Source organism: Tachypleus tridentatus, chromosome 3 (genome assembly GCF_004210375.1).
Source record: "Tachypleus tridentatus isolate NWPU-2018 chromosome 3, ASM421037v1, whole genome shotgun sequence".
In the NCBI taxonomy this organism is placed as follows: Eukaryota; Metazoa; Arthropoda; class Merostomata; order Xiphosura; family Limulidae; genus Tachypleus; species Tachypleus tridentatus.
Window position 1 is genome coordinate 86,622,829 of NC_134827.1, and position 27,622 is coordinate 86,650,450.

At 32.9% G+C, this 27,622-nt stretch overlaps 1 protein-coding gene across 6 annotated transcripts in view; it reads right to left on the reverse strand.

Moving 5' to 3' along the window:
* Positions 1-27,622, reverse strand: part of Orp8 (Oxysterol-binding protein-related protein 8) — a 123,888-nt gene that overhangs the window by 68,577 nt on the left and 27,689 nt on the right. For 4 of the 6 annotated variants that reach the window (XM_076495443.1, XM_076495442.1, XM_076495446.1 and 1 more), the window contains exons 4-9: positions 25,735-25,827; positions 22,103-22,170; positions 20,501-20,575; positions 14,408-14,599; positions 8,594-8,716; positions 525-792 (exon numbers count right to left, since the gene is read on the reverse strand). In XM_076495443.1, coding sequence (XP_076351558.1) covers positions 525-792; positions 8,594-8,716; positions 14,408-14,599; positions 20,501-20,575; positions 22,103-22,170; positions 25,735-25,827 — 819 coding nt within the window. The remainder of the gene's footprint in view (positions 1-524; positions 793-8,593; positions 8,717-14,407; positions 14,600-20,500; positions 20,576-22,102; positions 22,171-25,734; positions 25,828-27,622) is intronic. The other 2 variants (XM_076495445.1, XM_076495444.1) reach the window with 2 other exon arrangements.

The following is a 27,622-nucleotide window of genomic DNA, read 5'->3' on the forward strand; positions in this document are numbered from 1 at the left end:
TCTACCTGGAATGTTCTGGAAAATGAGTAAATTTGAAAATTTCATTACCCAGGTCACAAAAGAAATGTTTGAAGAGAAAAATAGGCCTTTTCCATTTACTCTAGGCATAAGCAATTAGGAAATAATACTTTCTTCCCAGGAACAAGAAAAAGTAAATATTTTGTTACACAGCATAATATGACATAAGTGCATAAATAATCTCAACATTTTGTTTTCAGAGGCCAATGTTAGAGTACCACAAACACAATGTTATTTTTTGTCAGCTCCTTCAATTGTATTCTACTGACCCATGCAAGGTATGATGAAATTAATTTAGGCTGGAGTAACTATCAATCTTTCTTCAAGTATCACTATTAAAACACAAAATATATGTCAACGTACTGCATTAAACATCTAACTACAGATTTTATGTTCATTTGGCATTTAAAAAAATAATATGGCCAAACTAATGCAATTTTTAGCTTTTCTAGTTACTTTAAGAAAAGCTACATGCATACAGTACAGTTAGAATATCATTGAAATACCTTGGTCCTTAAAGTGCTGCTCCAAGTCACTTTCATTCCACTGCAAAGATGTCCGCCTGAAACTCTCCACATCTATAGGACTGTTTAATGAGAAACTTGACCTGTCTTCTTTATTTATCATTGTTTTCATTAAGAGAGATGAGCAACGAAGTGCTAGTTCTAAAGCATCCATCCAATACTTCCCTGCTGACTCAGACGGAGCTCGAAAAATCAGGTAAGACATGGGAAAGGGCTGTGTAATTGCTCCAATTGTTTCTCCTCTAGGTCCCTAACAAATCAAAATAATGTAGGATTTCAATGGCACATAACATACTTATTAAAGCAATTAAATGATAAAAGTATATTCCATAGTCAGTATACTGAAAGCTGTAATAGAATTAATTAAAATACTTCAAGTTTACATAAACGGTTGGTTGACTGTTTTTAAATGTAAAGTTTCACAATGAGCTGTCTCTGTGCTCTGTCCACCAGACAGAGTAAAAGTAAGCAAAAATATGTATGTAAAATATATATATATTACATAGATGAACACAAGGAGTATAAAGATGAAACAAATATTTGAAATTGACAACTTTAATCCATTATAATTTACTTTTTCAGTAAACTTTGTTTGAGTAAATGTACATTTTAAATACTGAAACATAAGAACAATTCATAGAGAGCTAAACAAGTTCTTAAGTACAACTTCCATTGAATACATAATAAAAACCTTCAAGTTTAACAAAAAATAAAATTAATGTGAAATATACAAATTCTACTTTAACTACATCCTATCAGGTGATTTTGTTTATAAATTTTTCTTAAATATTCTCATGGAGAAATTGAAAAATATTTAGAAGTTTTTTTTCATGTTTTTAATGTATCTTCTTAAAAAAATTCACACAATATATAAAATAGTCAAAAATTAAGATGGTTTGTACTACATGCTTTCTTATCCAATGAAAGTTCATTCACCTGTTTTAGAATTTCACACATAGCAAAACAAGGGGAACCCTACACCACCACCAAATCTGAGCTGATAGAATAGAGAGTAGGCAGCACAGTCAACAGTCGCTATTACCAACTCTCCTGCCTGATCAAACAAAAGGGTTGGTTGGTTGATTTAGTGTTTTATGGCACAAAGCAGCTAGGCTATCTGCGCCAAACGTCCAATGAAAAGGTGAAAATAAAGTAAATGTAGTAAAATTCACAAAAGGAAATGAAGGTAAAACAAAACAGCATTGAAAACATAAATGGCATAAAACCAATGTTGACATCTAGTCTACAATGTTAAGAGAGAAACCAGAGTAAGAGAAGTTGTAAAAGACTTTCTGTAGCATAATGGTAATTATCATAACCTGCCAAGAAGACTAACAGGTAAGTACAAGAACCACCATCAGTCACCTGAAGTTGGCCTTTCCAGTCCTGGTTCCGAGTTATGTGTCATTACGGCCATTTTCAAAAGTAAAGTAATAAAAGTTTTAAATGATACGCAGCAAAATTGTAATAATAATTCGTCAGAAAACTAAAGAGTAGTTCAAACAGCAGCGTTAGTCACCTGAAATTGGCCTTTCCAGTCCTGGTGTCGACTTATTTAATGTTACGGCCTTTTCTGTTTTTCAAATCGAACTAGAGATTGTGATTCTTAAAAGGGAACCACATTAAAAAAGGCTTAATGTATAAATTTAAAAAACTTAAATAACATTAAAAAGATTAATGGCCTTTAAAAAACTAAATCAAGGTGGACAGTGTCACCATTACCAATGACACTGTCTAATGTTATGGACAAACCTTAGTGCCATCATTGAGAGTCGTAACGATGCCAAGAAAGTAAAATGTAGCTTACAGTGATTTGAGTGTTACACAAACTACACATCGGTGCAACAGTTCCAGATAAAAGAAAACGATGAGTTAAAAAACTGACCAATGCGTAGTCTAGTTAGAACAACTTCCTCCTTCTAATCTTTACGGAAGCAAGACAGCCAAAGTCCAATATAGGGTTTTCTTTGGAAAAGCTTGCTTTTGTGTTGCTCACTCTAAGTCGACTGCCAGCTGGCACGGAGCCGAGCCTTGAATACAGGACCATAGTCCATGTATGGAATAGGCACAGTGGTGACAGTGCCAGATCAGATAGATTTAGCTGCCATGTCTACAAGCTCGTTCCCATGAATACTAACGTGGCCTGGTATTCAAAAACACTGGATAGAAGTAGATGTCAATGAGAAATGGGCCAGTCAATTTTGAATATGAGCAAGAACAGGGTGTGAACCAACGTGAAGCTATTCCAGGGCCAGTAGAGAACTAAGCGAGTCAGCATAAATAGTGCAGTTAGAGTACTGCTTAGCTTCAATATGATCCAGTGCAAGAGAAATGGCATACAGTTCAGCAGTGAACACAGAAGCTGTAGAGGGGATTCTGCATGCAACCAACAAACCGCAACAAACCATGTCAGAGCCCACAGACTCACCTGATTTGGAACTATCCTTATAAATTAGAATGGAAAGATTGTTCGAAAGATATTCAGTAAATAAAAGAGGGTACTTCCAATCGGGAGTATCTGCTTTTCTCAGATGACTTAAAGGTCACATTTGGGGACTGTAATAAGCCATGGTGGGATTGGCTGACCAGTGGATTCTGCAGTGTTATCCAAGGATAGACCCAATTCATCCAATTGCACCTGGACATGAAGGTCAAAAGGAGCAATGGCAGATCATCTGTTCTGAAAAAGTATGGCTCACCTAGGAAAAAAAACACAACCCCAGGTGGGATGCTTTGGTAAGGAACGAAGTTTCGAAGAATATAGTAAAGACAGTTGCAAATGGCAAAGAAGGTTCATGAGATTCTACGCATAAGCTCTGAACTGGGGAGGTGCAGAAAGCCCCAGTGCAGAGTCAAAGTCCTTGATGATGAATGGGGTCCAGCATCTTTAAGGCCAAGGGTCTGGCAGAGCCATAGACCAGTGATCCATAGTCAAGTTTCAATTTAATAAGAGCATGATATATCTTTAATACAGAACATCGATCCACTCCCCAACTGGTGGTAGAGAGGACACGGAGGATGTTCAGTGCTCTTGTGCATTTAACCTGTAGCTGCTTAATGTGTGGTGTAAAGGTCAAATTACGGCCAAAGATAAGCCCCAAGAACTTGGTCTCAGGGACCACAGGTAGCAAAACCTCACCAATACAGAGTTCAGGATCAGGGTGAATACCCCATTGGCAGCAAAAGTGCATGCAAACGGTTTTAGAGAGAGAGAAATTAAAGCCGTTTGCTGTGGTCCACTTCAGTACATGATCGAAGGCAGTTTGTAGTTGCCACTCAATATATCTCATGTTCGACGATTGGCACGAGGTGTGAAAGTCGTTGACATACAGCCCATTTGCAACAGTGAGAGGGAGTTGTTCAGTGATGCAGCTTGAAAGTGTGGAATATCTACAGAAAGTATTCCAAGCCTGTTTTTGAGCCTTCCTTGCCATGTGGCAGGTAAGATTCCACCACAGACGAGGATATAGTGGAAAACGTGTCGATGTTTTAGGAATACATTGAACAACTGCTTGTATAATACAATCAGTTACTGCTGCCACATAGTCGTCTATTGATGGCTGACAGACAATGACAGGATCAAGTTCTGTGAGAGCAGTGAAAATGGACCAGTCTGCCTGATCCAGCTTCCACTTGAGCACACGGGTAGGGTGGCATCGACCACAGCCAGTCTCTCTCAAAAGTATAGGAAAATGATCACTGCCTCATGGATTATTGTCAACCCTCCACGAAAAATGGGAGAATAATGAAGGGAAGCAGACCGAGAGATCAATAGCAGTAAAGGACTGACTAGGTGCATGAAAATAAGTGGAAGAACCAGTATTGAAAAGAGAAAGGTTGTGATCATAGAGCATACACTCTACAGAGCGACCCCTCCTATCAATAACAGCATGCTCCCAGAGGGGATGATGTCTGTTAAAGTTCCCCAGGATTAGAAAGGGAGACGGCAACTGTTCAATGAGAGCATCAAGGTCTGATTGATCATATGTCTTTCCAGGTCACAGGTAGAGAGAACAAACAGTGATGATATGACCCAAGGAAACACAGATGGCTACAGCCTCCAAGGGTGTGTTGAGTGACTAAGACAGGGTGGGCACATGCTGATGAACCAACAGTGCCACCCCTCCATGTATTCGTCCATCACACAGCCTGTCATTTCTGTACAGACAAAACTGCCGAAAGGTGACTGTATTGGCAGGTTTCAGAAATGTTTCTTGTAAGGAAAGGCATGCAGGTTGGTAGGAAGGAATCAGTGTTTTGATGTCATCCAGATTAAAACATAAACCTCAACAGTTCCATTGTATCAAGGAGGCCATTTTTAATGATGCATAGGCGAATTGGCTGGAGGACCCTTCTGTTTACAACCACATCTTTTTTTCCTTACTGTTCTTATTTAGGGGAGGTCTATCAACCTCCATGGATCCTGCCCTGGGCCGATTGGGCAGGTCTTTGTTGTTGGAAGGGGATTCCAGTGACTGAGGATGTGAACAAATGATTGTTTTGCATCTTGGGGTGGGAGAAAAAGATATCTGAAGAAATGCCTGTACCTGGAACTAAAGGATGTGGACCATGGGGTTTGTTGGAATATATGGAACAGAAAAGGGTGTAGAAGTTGATTCATCAACTTTTTCAACCATGGAGGTCAAAAGGCTTTTCATTTGTTTTGAGAACGATTCTCTTGGAGGCACAGAGGCACTCCCACTGTAGTTGTGGAATGAAGTGCAGCAGCATATGTCCGAGATGAAGTGGTGGACAGCAATTTCCGAGCCTCAGAATAACTAATGTTATGAGTCGTTTTCAAATGCTGCACCTATTTTTCCTCCAACCATTTAGGGCAAGAACGAAAGTAGGAAAGGTGAGAATCATTGCAGTTGACACAATGTGGGTTCATTTCACACTCATAGGCATCGTGAGCCCTACGAGGGGATGTACTACAATGTCAAGCAAGGACACTGCAGCAATGCCAGGGTTTCGTGAGCACGATACCCAAACACCAGCATCAGGCACAATGTCCACAATACCCGTCATAAATTCTGTATACTGAAAATATATTTCCAATAAGTATTTACCTCCTCTCATAAAATTAGCTATTCTCTTTTAGTGCTACCCTCCATATACAAACTTTTTCTATATGGATGTCACAAACCTTCTGTACCCTCTATTTGGAATTGAAAGATTTCAATGTGTCTCCCATACAAGTCATCCTGTGACACTTCTCCACCAATAGAAGCATGACATGCTCATGTGATGCATGTAACTCTAATTATATTTCTCTACTGAACTATTACTGAAGTTTGGCTGAATAAATAAGTACCAGAGTGAAGTGGGGAGGAATGGTGGGAGTGTGAAAGGAGGCAAGTATATACCAGAAATACATTTTCAGTACAGGTAAATTATAACCTCCAATAAGGTAATTACCTCTCCCTGTGAAATTAGATAGAATGTCACATTTAATAGGAGGAGAAACCAGTGTGAGAGAATGATAGAAGTACCCCCTTAAAAGCATCCAAAAAGATAATCTGAAAATGAGAATTGGATGAGGGGAGCCCTCACCACTTCTGAAAGAGGGATAATTACTTTGTTTCTCTGTGTAATGTGGAGAAGATAATGGTGTAAAAGGAGAATAACACACTAATGGATATGGTTTGTAACATGATCCTAACACAATTCTTTCCCATTTAAATATAACTCAATCTCAGAAAAATGGGTAAAACAATGGATGTGCTCTCAGGTTCAGAGGGGCTAGGGTGCAACAGACCATACTTGGTAAGTTAACTATACCCAAAACCCATGGAATAAATCCACCTGATAATATGAGAGTGAGGAGACCAAGGACTCCCAGTTAAATATACAAGAGAGAAATTCTATCACCTGAGCAAATAATCAGCAGGAAGTCTCCAAGATGTATACCAACTGCAGAACACCTTCCACTTGCATGGAAGAAGGATGTATGGAACCAATAAATGAATAGCAACTCGATGGGAGACACCAGACCCCCTTGCCAAGAACTGGATAAAAGCCAAACATAAAACTACAGGACAAGAAGAGCAATATGTAAGACCAGTGAGCAAGGTTGATGAAGAAGGGTGGGATACGATGGCAAAGGTACAGGAGGAAAGAGTAACAGGTGCTGTAATTGCAGGAATAATGGCAGAGCCAGCCAACAAAAAGCAATCAGAAGGACACAACATGGAGAAATGTATGTGAGAAAGATAACTCAATGAAGTAATTTGATAGAAGAATAAATAAAAAGTTATTTGTGGGACCAATCTTGGCTAAAGGCATCAACTATCAGAGAATGAAGATGAGGGACCAGTGACCAAAAGATATACAACTTGTGACCGAGGCAATGGATCCCTGTAGTGTTCACAGATAAGAGCAGATTTGGTGAATCTACAAGTTTGATTTATGAGGGTAAGAAGGCATGAAGAAGAGTGATATCCAGCCTATACAGTCCACACTAATGCATCTGGAAGTGGCTTAATCCTGGTCTAGAGTGGAAGTTGCATGCAGGGAAAGACAGATCTCTGTTTGGTGGATGGAGAATCTGTGACAGCAAAACATTACATAGACAAGTCCCTACTAACAATTGTTTGCCCCTTTTGCTGGTGCTTTTGGAGATGAGTTCACTTATCAGCAGGATAATGCCTGTCCTCACACTGACACAATCACACAGTAATTTTTTTCAGAATGAAAGAAGAGAAGTAGTGGACTGGCTTGCTAAGTCATCAGACCTAAATCCAATTGAAAGTATGAGAGACTTACTAGGGAGAGTTGTTAGAGACAAACAACCTGCTCATACAACTGTTCAGAAGCCCAGACCTGCCTTTATTCAGAAGTGGACAGTCCTCTCTTAGCAAATCATCTGAAACATCATCCACAACATGAACAGTTGCAGAAAAGTCATAAACCAACTACTGAAACAACTCATTTTGTTAAATTTGTTCATCTGAGTAAGTTATTTTTTCTTTGATGTATGTACAGCAAAATATTTTCATTTTTCATTGATTTTATGTTTTTGTAAGTACCTTTTTTTTAAATATATTTGCTTGATATTGTCTTCCTGTAAAATCTTTTTAACTAGCCAAAGTCTCTGACTTTGATTGAGTTATTAGATTGGTATTTTACTGATTGGCCCTGTCTTTGTGTATATATTTTAAACCTATTTTAGATATGAAATACAGCCAAAAATCTTTTCAAAGATTTTGTTTTCCTATAAACCTATAAAAGTAATTGATTGTATTGTATAATAAAAAATGGTTGCTGTAAGTTAAGAATTATTTAATTACATCTCAATAGTTTATTGTTGCACTGAGAATTTTACATCATATTTTATATGATATATTCCTATCACATCTTACAAGTGTTTTACAAATTTGTATCTTTGCATTACCTCAAGATAGAAAATGTTGGTTGTTTAACCATCTGGTACCAAGACAAATGTTCTTTCCATCACCAATTGTGTAGCAACTAGCATAAAGTTCGCCATGTGAAAAACATGGGCTTTTTAGGTTGACCCCAACAATCTCAAGTGATTGCCCCTAGGGGGCACCCCTGTTGATGCCTAGCAAAACTGAGCCAAACTGGGAAATAGAGCCACTTGAATTGAAATGGCAAGTCAGGTGGCTTTTTCATCATTTTGTTCTTTTACAACGGTACTTGGCAGAAAACCTCCATACATTTTTCATTCATTAAGTAGGAATAAGAAAAAAAAAATAGATGGTTCTCTACAGACCTTCAGAAACTAGAATTAGGTGACTTAGCCAAATCTTAAAAACATTACCTAGGTGCAAACCCTTAGTGTGTATGCAAAGTTTTAAGTCTCTACGTTCTTTCCTTTCAAAGTTACAGTGGTCACACATACACATACACTCTTTCATTACTATTATAGATAAGCAAGTTTCATCAATCTGGAATGTCTTTCTCTAGTTATTTCCTTTACATTTTAAAAACATTATGAAACCTTATTATTGTTTAATTTTTGTGAGTAGTGTACAAACTAATACCCAACAACAACATATTATCAAGATACCAACTTTAAAGTTACATACCCTGGAACCCCAGATAGACTGTTCTAATGGATGGAAAAGTTTGAAGCAAAATCCATCCTTTTTTGAAGGACGCTCAATAAGTTCACAAGCATTCAACATTACTGTTCCTACCCATTGGCTACTCTAGAATATCAAAACAATTATGTAATTAATAAACAATGCAAAAAATATATACATTTCAAACCGAACTCTTCACGTTTGAATACTAGCTGCAAAAAAGTATACAAATAAATATTTACAGAAACCTACAAACTGAGCTTTAAAAATGTCAAAAACAGAAACTAAGAAAGCTAGTTTTAAACACTAAAAAGCTTTTCAAGTTCATTTCTCCAGATCAAAGTGATCTGAACCTTCTGGTAAACATTAAGATGATGAATAGGAAAAGACAACAAATCTTTTTTTACTGAATCGGATCAACCTGATGTAAAAAAACTATGCATTTATCACTTATAGTAAAGTCACCAGAAGAAAAAATAAACAGACACATGCACACATTTCTAAAGTTCAGTAATTTATTAATTTATTGTAAATAAGCTTTCAGCAATTATTGTAAAAATCTATCCAAGACAATCAATGGAATCATTTGCTTCAGCATTTATATTCTGTCACTCTGAACATTACATGACTTTCTTTACCTACTTACAGCTTATTCAGAAAAAAAACCCATAAATTATAGTGGTTTTGAGACATTCTATTCCACTCACTGATATATCTTTTGTTATATGAAAGTTACAGGAATTATTTTTTGGAAACTCTAAATTTATAAGACTCATAAGGACTTATGGGAATAATATCTTCCCCTTTTTACTTCACCACAAATAAGCTTCAGTAAGCACAAAGTACCACAAGTCGTTTCACAAGTTTAACAAAAGTAAATAAAACACAAAAAAACTAAAATTTTTAGCTTGGTTTAAGGAAACTTCAGTAAAATAAAACATCTAAAATTTGATAACAATCTAAGTTACACCTCACAATTACATTCTGTTTATGTCAGTTCTCTACAGGACATGGCAAAATGGGCTTCCACAGTTACTTGTTATTTTTTATATGGAAGATTACTGCTCTAGTCCTACAAAGTATAGCAATATAACAAAACCAAAATGAAGCAGGTTTAACAGTTGAAACTATTGAGATAAGTAAATACTGATCTTTCTTATCAAAACTGCATAGGAAAAAAAAAAGGTATTATTTAATTTCTATTTTACAACTTTTCACTATACACTGATGATCTTATTACAGTTAGTGTAAGAATTGAGAAATTAAGAGATAAAATATGATCTTTTACTGGAATAAAAACACTTTAAATTTGTTACTGATTTAGTAGATTCTAGAGGCTGTTTGAAAGAAACTGATACCTGCAAGACAAGTATCCTTTAACTCTTAGCACAAATATCATCTTTAATTCAGACTGGCTCTGATAAATTACTTGAAATTCAAACATTCTTTGAAGAAATACCTTATTTAAAAATTTGACATTTATGTATACCAGTTTTGTAGTATTTACTAAGTATTTGACATTTTTTAAAGCTAGCCACAGTCAATTCAGGATTACAGTAAATATTATTATGCATTATGTCACAGATATGGGATCAGTCAACTTGAATAAATCTGTGAAGACATTATTGCAGAATTAAACCCTTTGTAAAATCTGGTTATGCTAAGACTAAAAACCAAGTTGTTTTAGTTTGTTCAACCAGCTAAAGCAACCTCACGAACATATTAACTTGTTTTATCAAGATTTAAAGTTTATCAAACAGTTAACTATTACAGTTTTCATTTGGAATTTTTCTGTTGGATTTCTTTTATACAACTGAAAAATGATCCAGAAGTTTTTTAAGATTTATTAGTTTCTTTGAAACAAAAAACATGTCTGTAACAGAAGAATGAGGATAAAGGAAATATATTTAAAAATACACATCCATCAGAAGATCAGCTATGAAAATAAAAATTCAATAGTTTTATATATCCCTGCATTCATAATAATGAATGTTGAAAAGATAGTTTGTTTAGATTTGCTTTTCTACATGAATGATAACACACTAAGTCCTTGAACGGAACCAGTTGAAGGGGGTTCATTTCAAAAAAGCCACCTAAGGTCATCTGCTAAGTCATTCTTACCTTTGTTTCCTTTTCTATCTACTTCACAACAGGATATGTTTTTAACAGTTACTCTTTTACACCTTTTTTTTTTTTTAACTTCGTCTTCACAATTTATCTCAAAACAGAATTCCATCTTTAGCCAGAAAGTTAACAGTCACGTTTGTATTTAGCACTCTGTAGTTGAGATGATTCATGATATTACTGCAATTACTTTATATTAAAACAAAACAGATGTAACAATTACATCCATACATTGAAATCAAGTAAAGCATTTCTCTATTTAATTAATAAATTACTTAAAAACTCCTTTAAATTATTTTATATTCAAACACTGTAGCAGTAAAGAAATGATAAAATATATTAAATGTATGTTTTGCCAATCAAGTAGTAATGGCAAAAATAAAACAAAAAGGTTTTCCTAACAAACACTGGAACAGAGCCTATTTGGGCCAGTTTATGATTTTTTTTACCTTTTATCAAGTTCTTGATCCAAGTTAATGTATCACTATAAACAGATAAACACTGAAAATGAGTTTGGTAGTTAGAAATAAAATGTTTAACCCTACCAGGACTACATGGGTGACATCATATCACCTGTTTATGTTCACATTTAAAATATTAAGCTAATTTCATGAAATTTGGTAGATAACTTTTTCTACATAATTTTTAGTAAATGTGAAAAATGAAAACTGCATATTTTTAAAAAAATTAACAGTAATCAGAAATTTCTGCTTTATATATCCACATAGGTACAACTTGTTTTCTCATCAGTAATGTATATTTACTTATTATCTGTCAAAGCAGTTAATAGCCATAAAATAGCAAAAACCAAAATGAACTGTGAAAGCATCAACTGATATAAATTTAACATGCACTCAAACCTAGGTCTTACTGAAACAAATGCAACATACACTCATAACATAGAAAAATATTACCTATGTCAGTGTAGGCCTGACTATATTTCTGATTAAGATCATTTTGTATCAAATAATTATAGTTTGTTATTAATAACTAAGGAGTTCTTGTACTTTTATGTTGTTCGAATAATAAAATAAATATACTAGCACACACAAACAAACTTTTCTATCAAACACCTTATGTACTATATTCTCCAACACTTTAATCTTACTTTATCCCTTACAATGTAAGAATATTTTTTTTAAAGAAATATAACACAAAAATATCATAAAGAACAAAAGAAACAAAACAAAAACACTGGCTTGTTCTTAAGTTTTGTAAAATGATCATTAGAATACAGTGTAGTTTCGCTAGTCATTTTTGAGAAATTAAACACATCAGAAGTTAGCCAATTTTATTTTAAAATGGATTAGATATACACAATATTTTCTATCTAATCATGTTGAGCCTTTTCTTATTTATTTTTCACCTTGTTTGGAGGCTAAGACTTGGTTATTGTTCAAACAGTTTGCTGCAGTTTCCTAAAAGCCTCTCAAAACACTATACTTGAAATAGTTATCTAGACTAAAGGAATATTATGTGACAAAACTTCTTGAATAAGCATATTTGTGATGGATGGCAGGGTCTGGGTAAATACAAATATCTACTATGGGGTGACTAGAAAAACATTACAGAAATTTATATGAGCTTCTATCCATTGAAAATAAAAATAATTTATTGTTCAACTTTTTTTTTTTTTTTTTTTTGTAAAGTACAGTGAATAATTTTGGCATAGTTACAAAATATTAAACATCATGCATTATTGGTAAAGCAAATTGTTGAAATAAAGTTAAACTACTATTTTTACTTAAACTGTAAAATCTGATATGCAAGTATGCCCTTGGTGCTTCATCAACATCAAGAACAGCCAATAAGTCCTAATAATGCTAGGGTAAAAATCAGAATATACAGTAACACAGTAAAGAAGCAAATTATTTATAAAATTGTTATTTTCACAATAATTTTGGTTGTTTTCTAAAGAAAGCATGCCTCCAAACTTTTGCTTTAGTTTAAGTAACCACACATTCAACAAGTTTCCAAAATTACGTACAGACATTGCCCATACACACATTTTGCTTTGTTCAAGTCTCTTAACACAGGCTCAGTTGATTTGACCAACAATGTGACCCCTTTGAACTTGTATAGTCTTTACAGATTTGGTACTACCAACTTTTATTATAGTATCTATATCTTCAAAAAATTTTGCAGTATTTCAGTAAACATTACAAGTCATTCACATACAAAAAAATAAAATTTTTTTGTCAAGTATTTTACATAAACTAAAAATAGATTTGTCTGTGAATATATTATGTATTTATGTACAAAGTGATTTTCAACTTAAGATTTAGAAAAATGTTCTTCATATCAAAATTTGTATGTTTGATTTATGTTATCTCTAAAAACCTCCTAAATACATTTCAAAATGTATTTTATCCATTCCTTTCCTTATCCTAACTCTATGCAATCTTGGTCAATTTGACTGACCTCATAATCTTCAAATGAAAAGAGAAAGAAATCAATTAAAGTTATACTTCTATTTTTCTTTATAGAATGATTTAAAATTGTAACATAAAACTACATTTGTTTATCCCAAGTAACTTTAAACATAACATTATACATGTATTTACAATTATATTTCATTTTTTTATTGTCCTTTGAACAATGTCCAACTACTATTTGTGACACCATAAGTTGTAAATCACTTAGGAAACATGGATGTCTTGTTATGTTATCAAATTGCATTACCAAAAACCTGCTCATGTGAGCTCACGAAAAATTTCTTATTATATTAGTATTATTTATTTTACCTAATCTAACTAACCTGAAGACATCCTTATTTTAGTTACTTCTATAATGATAACTAAGAGGTAAACATGAAAAACAAGAAATAAGGTACTTACCTGAAACTTTATTTCTTGCTGTTGATTGTTTATGACTTTTTTTAATACTAACTGTAGTAATGCATTAAATAAAGCACCAAAGAATATACAATAACAACATACAAAAATAGACAATTTCCCCTAACTATCACAATTTTTCTGCCTTTCTTACTATGTGAAAAGAGTTGTTACAAAATCATCCAGGCTAATCATTACCTTTTCCATGGAAACAAAGCTTGTACAAACAATGAAAGTGACAATTCTCCATTGAGAAAACAATGCTATATACTATGATATCTGACAGATGAAAACCTTGGCTTTCTATTGGTTACAGATAATACAGAATTAAACATAAGAGAGAATTAAGAAACCCTGAAAGGAAGGATGTGAAAGGTGAATGTTGAAAGAGGGACCTTTATTATTATTATTTGATAGCTCTGAAACCAAACAAAATTATGGTTTGTTACAGCAATAACAATTTTATGGTGAGTATTTTAAATTGAATTTCATACTTATTGGATGCTGGTAGATAAAACAGAGAAGAGGAAATGTGTCATGTTAGGGAATATTCAGGATTTTTTTAAATATTGTCTTATAACATTAAGAGCTTTCATCTTGTATAATATGGATTTTCTTAAATTAGTTAAGAGTTTATGCCATACTAATTAAAATAACAAATAAAAAAGTAGATTAAGTTACTAAAACCTCATGATGTGCAGTAGAGGATGCTTGCCACAATAGTTAAATGATAATAACTATACTGATGATTTCTATAAATTAATTTATAAAACTATCAGAAGAGTTATTTATTTTTATTTATATACTTATATTAAAATCACTCTTCCTCCTGTAATTATACTTCACTATTCTAACGTACCTTATGAGTTTTAGGACTTTTGTACAAAAGCAAAAGACCTGGTTTAAGAACACACCACAGTTTCGTCCATCCTTTCAAAGTCCCCCTTACTTTCAGCCAATCGGCAAGAATGACAATGGATGGGTCACGCAGAGTACTTAATAATTCCTTTGCTACCCGTTTCTTCTCACGCCTGTAGTGTTTTCTTTGAGCCTGCAAGGTAAGATTCAAATTGGTATAAATTAACTAGTTAATGAAAGCTTATGAAAAACTTGAAAGAATTACTCATTTACTATTCTGAACTTGTTAAACAAATAATACCTTTTCAATTATTTAATATCTTTGTGCCAAACTGAACAATTTCAAAAGAGAGAGAGAGAGATTGTTTGTTTTTTGAATTTCGTGCAAAGCTATTCAAGGGCTATCTGTGCTAGCTATCCCTAATGTAGCAGTGTAAGATTAGAGGGAAGGCAGCTAGTCATCACCATCCACTGCCAACTCTTGGGCTACTCTTTTACCAATGAATAGTTGGATTGACCGTCACATTATAATGCCCCCAAGGCTGAAAGGACAAGCATGTTTGGTGCGACCAGGATTCGAACCCACGACCCTCAGATTATGAGTCAAATGCCTTAACCCACCTGGCTATGCCAGACTTTGAGAGAGAGAAAGAAAATGCTACTTCTCATGTCCTTCAAGCCTATTATAACCTCAAATGAAGGCTACCACTACATATTATATGGAAGTACATGTAGCTTTTCAGAACTATTGAAATTTTAACACATTTGTTAACATAAAAAAGTATATATGCATGTTTTGCAATCATATTAAAACATGTGTTAATGACAAAAAGGATTTTGAACAGTACTGTAATTTGCAATGCAAAAAAATATTTCCATGATATATTGTTAATAACTACTTAGTAAGAATTTTAGATTTCTCATATTTTAGTAAACTTAGTTATTATATTGTATTCACAGTAAAGAATAATGGATGGCAAGATTCTGCACAGCACTGGGATGTAGTTTGATTGTGCAATGTTCATAAAAGTTAGTGAAACAATACTTCTGTAACATTACTTTTGCAATAATCTTTTTAATTTTCTAAAACATACAGATAAATTTATAGATGAAAAGCTATAGAGATGGATAAATAAGTAAATAGATATATATAATGATGGTAACTGAAGAAAAAGTTTAAACTTAATGATTAACTAATGGAAAATGTATTTTAGTCAAAGGTCACTGATGCCAGAAATAAGGTTGATGCCAAAATTCTCAACAGCAGTTCAAAAAACTAAAAGGTCAGAGGTCAGTGATGGCAGAAACAAGATTAATGCTGTAAGAATTAACAGTGTCAAGAGTAGTCCAGCAAGTTTGTTTTTACTAAGTTTGAAATCTAATTCCAATACTAGAGTTTCTACAGATTTTCTGATCAGTTTAATTCAAGTACTAAACCACAAGGTCCTTATGTTAATGTAGAAGGTGCAGATGGTAGGATAAGTCTGTCACTTATTACTGGGAGATAAGATAACAAAAGAAAACAAATGTTGAACTTAAGTTTCATTTAGATTAAGATAAAACACTTAAATTCTTTATGTTAAAGAAAAAGTCCACATTTTTGTGGAAAAGAAATCCCCCCTTGTAATGGTATATTTATGGTTAGAACGTTCTCTAAGGGTTGTTTAGGTTTGTCCAACAAACATAGTACACGATAAAGATAACCATGTTATAAAACAAGCAAATGCCAAGTTTTGGTACAATAATAATATTAAAGAGGCAAAGAATACCATTTAATTAGAAGTTTTAACAATTTTAAAATTCCAAAAACTTCTGTTGATATAAGTTCACTACAGTGAATTTTTTTTTTATCTTCCATGGATTTTTAAAGTTAATATTTCCTTGAATTGAAAATGTATTTCCAACAATAGATACTTCTTCTCACACTTACTGCTATTACTCAACTACCAGGGTTTCTTCCTTTGCCCATCTATTATAACAATGTAACAATGTTTAAAACAATGAGAAACCTATTAGTCCATTTGAGCTGTACCATTCCTTAAGCCTAACTGAACACTGTTAAATAAAATTTAAAAAATTAAGACAGCCCTTATCATTCATATACCTATCAAGCTTTCTTTTAAACTCACTCATATTTACTCAAGGAAACACCAGGTGATATCATGGATAATGTAAAGTGTAGTTCATCTAGGAAAACATCCATTGGAAGTGCTTTTCATAATACTGACCATTATATATCTTGATCATAATAAAATTAGAGATTAACTGGTGCAGTCCACCCAGTCTAAAAATATCTGGAGGAAGCACCTTCTGATAGATGTAGTATGACAAGTGCAGTCCATTTGAGCAGAAAACATCCAGTGGAAGCACCTGGCATAAGATTTTTTTTTTCCATATGTTGTATGCAAGATATTTATAGATCAACAAGTGCAGTCCACCTGGGCAACATCGAGGAGAAAGTGGCTTGTGATATTACTCAATATGTCGAGTACAGTCCATCTGCGCAGGAAACATCCAAAGAAAGTGCTTTGTGCAGAAAAAAAAATATTTTGTGAACAACAAGTGCAGTCACCCATGGCAAAAACACCTGGGAGAAGCATCTTGGATTGAACATATTATAGTGTGAAATATTAAATATAATAATGGCAGCTCTCTTATCACTGAGGGAGTACAAATGATCCATGAATTTTGATTTGGTTTATTGTATAAACCACACTCCTGAGATGACCTTCACAACACACCACTCCCACAGCTGAAAACCAGAAGTGGCAAGGACTTCCACATTCCACTGGAAGAAGTGTGGGAGGAACATGTTTTGAGGAGTTTGGAGGAATGACAAATTGGAGAAAGTACAATCAGTATTTGTGATTTCCTCTTTTGAAAAGCATAAAGAACCTGATTGTAGTTAGAATCATATCAGCAGAGAAGGACAAAAATCCCCATTTGCTTCACTAGTGGACTTCACAAGTGACAGCTCTTAATATATGATACTGTGATAATATAAAAATATATGTATGTACATACAAATGTACCACCAGGTTAGTGGCTGGTACTCTTATAGAAACATCCCATTCTTATAGTAAGAACTATAAAATTTTAAAGGTTTAATGCTAAGATATAAAATTCAGCATACCTGATCAGGCAACACCATCTACCAGGTGGGATCCTGAAGTAAAATACAAAATAGCATGTCAAATTACTTCAAGGATGTGTAGAATTTCCACTGGAGGAAGCTATGTTGTGTAAAGAAAGAGTGATAAGTGTATTGGAAGTTGGCCACATACCACCTTGAATAAGTTCCTCCAAAAAATGAAGGTTTGGAGTAGCTAAAGACTTAGCTGGATGACAAATTTGGTGTGAAGATACATTGTGTGGATGGTGACCTTTCATAAAAACGTTCAAATAACAAACCGACATTTTGACCAAACTTTGACCAAACAACCAGACAAAGAACTAGGACAAGTAAGGAACAGAAGAATGAGATGATTGGAAGCCATGGCAAATAGATCAAAGTCTAAAATGAGACCATATCCTCTGGAGGAAGGGCAAATGGCACAGGCAAGGAAAGATGCTACACAATGGCTTAATCCCAGAGCTGAAGCATGGGACTGGACAAAAGTCATGTGCTTACAATCTGATCAGACTACTCTCCTGGTCAGTAAAGGCCAGAGCAAAGGTAACCACATCTGAGCAGGCCAGTAAGGAGCAATTAGCTGAACAAAACAAGGAGTGGTATGGATTAGGGAAAAGACCCAGGAGAGGAGTCTGATCAGATTGTTGGCATATAGGTGAAAACCCCTCTAATTTAGACTGAAATCATCCACCTCAGGAATTAAGGGACAAAGAACTAGAGACACAAATGGAAGAAAGATTGGTATTATAGTGAGTGGAAAACAAACACACACTCTCTCTCAATACACCATAGCTGATATGTGTCATTTTTGTTGGTAAATGTTCATTTGGGACAAAGCAAAGACTAAGAGAAATACATGGCAACCTTAAAAATTAAACCCTCACGCCAGGTGAGAGAGTGTATAACCTCTGTGCCTAAAGCTCAAGTTTCTGAATAGCTGGGTGTACTGTGAAAGATCATGGCTGCGTCCACAGATATGGCCTAAGAATAAGTAAACACTATAGAAGGCACCATGGAAGCAAAAACCAGGTTGTAACTGCCAATCTGATGCTATCAACAGGACTGAACAACAGATTGGAACAAATCGTATTTAGTACCCTGGGTAACATATGAAAGGTCTAGAATTGTAATACCATCTTGTCCTGATGGAATAAATCCACTGCCAAAGCCCAAAGGTGAGGTACCAGAGACCAACTTGCCAGTAGTTGGGTGTTCCAATGAGAGGCCAACCTACTAATCAAAGTTGCAAAAGAGAACCAATTCCACAGTGCCTTGTGATGCAGCATTTAATCTGTTGGAAGAATCTGTTGGAGTTTAGACAACTGATGTACTACTGCAGGTATCACTTGTTAAACATGACAAGCTAGTATGGTGATATGATAGGAACGACCCTGAGAAAGGAGCTTCAAGACACGAAAACAAGGAGTACTGGGACAAGTGCCTTCTCAATAAAAAACACAAGGCACTACCGTTGAATAGTCAGAGTGTAGCCTGACTATCTTCCCCTTAAGAAGTCCTGACCATGAGACATTGGTTTTTTTAAGAGTAAGAAGGGCTAAAACAATGTGTAGGGAAGCCTCATTATCCATGCAATAACCCTGGAATTCTTATCTGTTCATGTATGCACCCCATTCCTGAAAAAATGGAACTCTGGACAGGGTAGGAGGTAGGAAAACTCATATCTTAGTAAGAGTCTCAACTTAATTATAACTTGAGATCAAAGAATGATCCCAACAATGGAAACTATGGAATCCAATGAATTAATTTTTATGGTTCTTTCTCTTCTACAAATGTATGAGTCAAACCCCTCATGCTTTTGGAATTAAAGCACAAGAGAATTTTAATGGTCTTTATGCAACTAAGAAATTCCGTAGCATGGATCCAGATATGACTCAGCCAAACCCAACTGAGAGATGAGATGACAAATTAAAATATCCAGACTGATGGCATATTGAACTGGAGCAAGAACAGATGTCTCAGCCCCAAGAATGAAGCCTGACGATGTGATGTTCTGATAACTGAGGAGATGTCTGAAGTAACCTGTAATTTATGGTGTGTGTGTGTGTAGCTCAATGGAAAGGAGGTGATGAAAAAAACTCTTATGATATGGCCAAACCCACACGAAATTGATGCAAGTCTGAAACAGCAGTGCACAAAACAAACACAAAATACCAATAATGGCCAAAGCTTAGACAGTCAAAAAAAGAAATTTTAACAGTTAAGTAATAGCTGTAAGTATGAGCAGAGGTTTTTCACTTTTCTAACTTTTTCTGTGACCCTCAGCAAAACTACCACTGATACTAAATAAACATCTGCTTATTTGTTTTTGACCAAGTTTCATAGTTCTATCAATGTGATTTACCAGACTTTTATATCCTATATGTTTTTTTACTATAATCAAAATACACACGTTTCAAAATTAAAATAATCAATCCTGAGTTAAGCATACAAAAGACAACTATATTCAACATGATTAAACTAACAGCAACCTAGAGATGCAAAAATTTTAAATTTCTAGAGAGCTCCATCAATAGAGATAGAAAAGTATTTATTTTATATTCTTAATGTTGCAAATTCCAAATTTTATTAAACATCATGCTGATCTTTACAGTAACTGAAAATACTACAGCTTAATAGCAATTACAAAAATAAATAAATGAACATTTACCTAATAGTTCAATGAGAATTTCTGAAATGGAAATGAATGCTAAAAGTTACAAACTATTACTGGTAAATTACATATATTTATATATATAAAGAGAGAGGGAGAGAGAGAAGAAGAAGGAGTGGGGGGAAGAATCTAGAACTTAATAATGGTAAAGAATAACCTGAAAATTTAGAATCCTTGACAATTAATTGGAGGATATCCTTCTGTGAAAGTTTATAATCAAGTCAAATTACAAAATAAAAGTTTACTAATTAAACAACTATGTATTTAAACTTAGTTTACTTCTGTCTTACCTTGTAGGATTCTTGTTTATTCACCTTGGTTGTTCCCTGCATTTCTACTGCACTAAGAATCCCCTTTACATCAGCCTATATAATAAAGTTATAAAACAGAGTCTATTCCTTTATGAAGAGAGATATTTCAATACTGGAAATCTAGTGTATTATACATTTACATGTTCTCAAAATTTAAATGGCAGTGCCAGATGGAGATATTTTTAAAACTGTTAAATGATTACTTACTGTTCAAACTCATGAAAAATCACCATGCAAAACCTGATTTAAAACTGACAGACTTGCACTTCTGTAGTTGTTTAGTTTATACTGCCATTACTTCTCACCGAGTTGTAAGTGATAAGAAAGTATTATACATTCATTCACACTATTAATTAATAGTCATAGACAACAGCTTCCTAGGGCTTCTTTCATGTGTGTGTTTAAAATAGAAATACTGCTCGTGTACTACACGTATTTGTGATCACATGTCGAAGATTTCAACAACTAATAAGATTACGATTTACCACTTACTGGCACTTTTTAAAAAATTACTGGTGGCATACAATGATATCAGTGCATATCACCACTACACTCAAAACCTTTTCATCTTGGCCTGCAATGAAGCCAACAATAGCAACTTACTAAATGTTTTGGTGGGATTTTCCCATTTGCAATTCATTATTAAACGTTTTACATTGTTGGAGATTGAAATATTTTTAAGTTACTTTAAAAATAATACATTCTATAATGTTGTTGTTATTGATGTTCTTACCATAAGGCTTGGTTTATTATTCCATTCTTAGCTCATAAAACAAATTCATTAAATATTATAACAATAACAATTTTTAAATATAAAACTAATAATCTGTTCCTATGTCATTCACTATCAGTGTGGATACACATACTGCATCATACCAAATAATCCTACATTTTGTGTTGTTTTTTTAACCTGGAAATAACACATTTTTTTAGAAAAATTATATGAAATTACCTATTTTCTTTTTAAAATACATAGGTAGGTCCCAGCAGTAACTAGTGGTATTTGCAGTATTTCTGGACTTTTGTTTATATTGTATATGTGATTTAAATGTTATTAATAGACCTGTAAACCAACAAAATAATGGGTCCCATGAAACATTTTGTAAATATTTTTGAAAAACAAAATGTTTAAAAAGTTGTTGATAATTATAGGTTTAATAAGTACTGGTCTCAACTTTTCTATACACACAAAAGGGAAAAACGTTATTAAAAAAGTGTATTTTTTATTCTATTCACTGTAAAACAAACCAGACCAACAGAAGTCATCCCAAGTCATGTGTCACCAAACATCAATAATGCTCAATTTTCACAACTATTTCAGACTCCTTAACAAATCTTTAATAATATTTAATTGACACAGACTGGCTTTCAATATTTACAAATAATGAAGACTGTTAGAATCCAATATCACAAATAACAACTAATATGAATCAAACAGAAATACTATTTATTAGTATTCACAACTGACCAATGAAGCTCTGCAACTTTGTTTACTAGAATATTCAAGATAATACTTAATGCTGATATGCCAAATATGACAAATAGAAGACAATGAAAAAAGAAGTGAACATAATTACATACACTTGGAGGCAGGGCAGAGTTCCTGGACATTTCTGCAGGAATCAGCAATTCATCATTTTCATTAGAAGCTGTGACATTTGAGAAAAAAATAATTTTGCCAAAAATGACCACAATGTAAAAATGACCACAATGTAAAAACTAAAACCTTGAAGAAATTTTCAAAATACATTAGTGATGTAAGAAAGCACAAAATTTAATTAAAATAAGTTATTGATGTGGTTTTTCAATATGCACTTGGTTCAAAACCAAATACTGAGCACTGTTCAAAGAAAATGCTTACAAAAGAATAAAATGGACATTAGCAGCAAGATAATGAATACATACCAAACAGAAATCAAATCTTTATTAACATGTACAAAAGTCAGTTTTACTCTTTATAATATTTAACTAACTACTATGAAACAAACTGGCTGGTTTATTTTCTCAAACTCTAGAGCACAATGAAAGTACTATTTATTAAGTGAATATAAAAGATTTCCTAACATAATTTTAGAAAGGAATGAATTTTCATACAGTGTCCCATAATAATAAATTACCTACGCCAGAAACTATTCTTAAGGGCAGATTAACTCTTAGCTCCTACAAACATATATAAACCTCCATACCACCTTTTCACTTGGGTACAGTTTGCATCTTGAAAGTTGAAACGTTGTTCTCTACTTTACTAGTAAAAGCAATAATACCTATACCAGCCATCCTGAGATACATTTACACTTCCTGTGGGTTTCTCATCATCATCAACAGGAGGGATCAGACAATTAAGTTTTTTGGAAGCACAAAACCTGAAACTACCAAATTTTAAGCTTGGGCTACTGTGAATTCTACCCCTTCTAGCCTGGCATTAGTACAACTCTGCTAACATGAATGTAAAATCCAACTCTATATTTATCCATTAAAATGTATAAAAGTGTTAAATACTGACTGTCACTGAAATATTTTTAAAATTGGTAACCTCTTTCTTTAGGAGAGACATATTCATCACAAGTCTGACATATAAATACATTATGTATGATTTAATTACTGACTTGTAAATTAAAGTCAAATAATTCAGTTCTGAATTTATAACATCCCTAATCATTGTGAACATTTTACCTCAGATTACACATTTTTAACACTGATATAAAATGAAACAGTCATGTTTGAGAGAAAATCATTTGGAATGCTTATTCAGAACTGCAGCCTATTTACCAGGTAGACCATAAAAGGGCAAGGTATTTCCAATGTTAGATTGCCTTACAGTTGTGTTGAGTTCACTGTATATTAAGACTGGATAACCTACACAAGTATTTCATGTTTACCACCTAAATTAAGTCACACTTTAATTATTTCAGAAATACCAGCCTATCACATTTGGTTATGGTGCCTACAGATTTTATGTCCCTGTCTACACCTAAGGTGATGATTATATAAAAGAAACCAACTATGTACATCTGTTTAAAATAATATTAAACTAAATGTAGTATTTTACATGAACATTTTAATAACTTATCTAAAAGTACCTGAATAAAAGTATATCAAAGTTACCATCTCTACTTTAGAGCAGAGGTAAAAATTAACACAGTACTATATATAACTATTCAATCACAATTTAACTTATTCTATTTTTATCTGTTAACATTCTACTACACTGTGTAGTGTAGCAAAACACCCCAGTAACTTACAAGGTAAAAGGAACACAGTATAGTAAAAGTTAATAGATAAAAAAGAAAATTAAATAATAATTGAATGGTTATATATTACTATGTTAATTTGCCTGTGCTATTAAAGCAGGAATGATGCAAATGCCATCCCAACTGTCTTGTTTATTGTTTCTGAAAGACTGACATCAGCCATCCTTACATTCATTTCCTTTTCTTTAGAATTTTTTTCTTTTTCAAATGCAGTGTTTCAATTGGCATAAAAAAGTCATATTTATAATCAAGTTCCAAATACAGTGAGGTTCTAACAGTCATATTTATTGTTTATCTATTGTTGACTAGTAATTTCTACTTCTCCCTGTACTTAAGCTTTTTTAATGAAACACCAACTTTATATAAGAAAGTTAATTTCAAGGGGTAATGATAACATTGTCTATATTAGAGTTACAAGTTTTTAAATTACCTTTAGTTATTAATAATACTTAAATATTCCATTTGAAACTGTCACCTTAGCAAACTTAAACATCACTGTTTTTGTTTTTCAGTTATCATGTAATAAAAAAAATCAGAAGGAAGAAGAAAAAATTCAAACTTTTTGTTACAATATTTGCAGAATGTGTGACTTGGTCATCACATAAATACTGTATAGTAAAGTTCTAATAATCTATTGAGGAGATATTTAAAATACAATTTCAATGAATAACCTGAGCCCTCATCTACATAGGAAGTGCTACCATCTGCTTGATATACAACATGTGTATGTTCAAGGATTACTTTATAAATAAATAAATGAGGCTAATATAATTTTTCTTCACTAAAAGTAGACTTTCCTTTCAGCTTATTTAATATCGTAACATGTAAAAACATTGCCTCAAACTTTTAGACAGATACAAAACATTTTCCAAAGTCCATAATGAATACAACACTGTGTAATAAATAGGTGTTAAATTATAACATCAAATTTAGAGCAGATAATGTGGAATTATTAGGAAAACAAACTCACTCTTGTCATTTGTTTAGGACATTTGAAGCACTAAACCTAAGTGATCATGTGAGGCATAAAATGCATTTTAACAAGCATTTACTTATTCAACTCAAAATTATTGTAAAACAATCAGTAAAGTAATTATTTTTTATTTCATTATACACGTTATTACTGCCTTTGAAAAGAGTCTTCATAAATTATACATACAACAGAAATAATAATCATAATCATACAATAACTTGACAAGGAAAATCCAAACTACTAAAAAACATGAGAGCATTTTTTCTCTTTTGTGTGAAATAAAATTTAAACCTTTATGGGTACTTTCAATTATTTTGTTTTACAATTAAAGTTTACAACTGTAAATTAAAAATACTATACAACAACTTGAAGTTACTGGAGCTCAGTTTTATGACTTTTTGTTACACTGTATCCAGTTTCATGTGATCAGCTGTTAAATTAGTTTATTTTGGCTTTAAAGAATTATGACTAATTTTAACAGATTCTTTTGTTTATGCTTTATTGATGATTTATGTATAATGGTCTCTACAAAAAAGTAAAATACTGTATTTTGCTTATTTTAAATGACATTTACAAATATAAGTATTGCAAAGCTTTAGTGGCACATTAAAGAAGGATTGCTTGAATTTAAAATTCTAGTGTCCCATATTTATAAATTGTTACTTTTGCATATATAAATATTCCTTACTAACAAAAAAAAAATTGATGCATAATATATGCTCTAAAATTCAAACAAGTTATATTCAGAAATGTTTTTAATGTTCCCTACAAAAATATTAATCAGGCAATGTAAATCTTAGTGTTAAATATATAATAAAGTTTTAATTTTATTTCTAGGACTGGAGATTTATTCTACTTTCAGTCACATGAACAGTTAGGCAAACAAAATACTGGTTTGTGGATAACACCTTTCCAAAAATGATTACATTTCCAGACTTTACATATAAGAAGAATGTTACCTCCAATCAAACACAAAACAGATGCTGTACCTGTAGTTGTTAGAACTGTGTTTTCATTAACCTTTTGTGTTCCAATCAGATATCTCAAATCTGTAGAGGATTGTGATTCTAGGGGCATCACAGCTGTTAAAACACATTAGAAACTCTTATCAAAATTCTTCTGTGGCATACTGATTACATACACCAGATTTTTATTAAAATTAACAAAATAACTGAAAAATTTCAATACAAATGATAGATCTGAAATGAAGGTTGTTTAAGGAAGAATTAAAACTCATTTGTTGCACCTTAGAAGTCTCTACTAGAATGAAGTATAAACCATATTCATTAAGTGGTTTCTAATTACTGACAATATACAAATAAGGTAAAACTGAATTACATTACTGACTGCATGTTTATAACACTGAATATAGTTCAACTATATTGTACTTACTATCATAATTAAACTATTAGCATGGATGAAAGTCAAAAAACTTTAACAATAATGAAGAATTCTGAATTTTAACAAAAATAAATTTTTCTTGCAACCTTGACAAGCATGATAACCACTTCAAGTGTATTGAAAAGATAACTTCTTACATATTTCTGTATCCAAACTAACTCGCTCATCTACATATTAGTTGCCATATAAAACAATTCAGCATTTTAATTTTGCTTAGATACATACTTTTTTTATTATTATATTATATTGAAAATGTCATTAATTTAAAAATATATAAATGTCCACGACTACAACTTCAACCACACATACGATCATTTTAATACTAGTGTGCTAATGTAGTCAATTCTCTGGAAGCATCTGCTTACAGTATTTATGTTTTGAAAAATATATTAAGTAAAGACTACATTCTCAGCATATCATGAATATCTGAATGAAATATTAAAACATTTATGTCAGAAACATTGCCAAAATCAATACAAAAAGGAGGAACGCACACATTAAAACAAAGATAAATTATGTGGAAAGCTCTACTGATGAAAAAAAAAAAGACACCTTAAATCAATGATTTTATTCTCTATCAAGAGGAACATTATAAATATTTCAAGATTGGTAAATTAAGTTGAAATGAAGGCCTTTGATTGAAGTGTATTTCCTGTGCTTTTACATAATTAATGGTCTGCAAAAATTTCATATTTGATTACACCAGAACCAGCTACTAGAAGACTTGAGGATCATTGTTCACTTTCAGAAATGACCTACATTTTATTTTTGTTTTTCTAATTTATATACTGCTAACTGAAATCTACTATACATAATTATGAATAAATAAAATGTCCATGAACTGCAGAGAATATTTCTTTTGTTTTAATAGCTCAATCTTTTGGCATCCTGCCTTCATCAGGATATTACAGTTTCACTATATTCCAGCAGAAAGTACCATCCATTTAGAAAAGTATCTGGAAACAATAAGCTCAAACTGAATATTTTAAGTTTCAAATCAACCACGTCCACAGTGATTCACTGCACAGGAGAACTAAACACTATGTCAGAATATCCCTGACAATGGTTGCTTTTGTTGTTGTTTTTTTCACTTGGGCAGCACACACACAGCATATTGTCTGTATGCAAATGTAGCCAGAAAAGATTCCTCTGCATGTTTTTCACAGTACTTGATACTCCTTGGTACCCTAACATTATGCAATATTCAACATATCATTTGCTTTATAGTTTTGGGGATGATTAGTTATATCACATGTAAGCTACTAAATTTCCATAGCTCAAAGCAAGGTCCATCCTGCATGTGTAACTAACTAATCGTGCCAGATGTTATATGCACCAATACTAAATTTGCAATGGCAAGTAACATCCAAGATATTACTAGATCTTTTTCTTCCTAAAGTTCTTTGCAATGTTTCTTGTTTATTTCTTCCTGAATTTTGTGCAAAGTTACTTGAAAACTATCTGTGCTTTGTAACC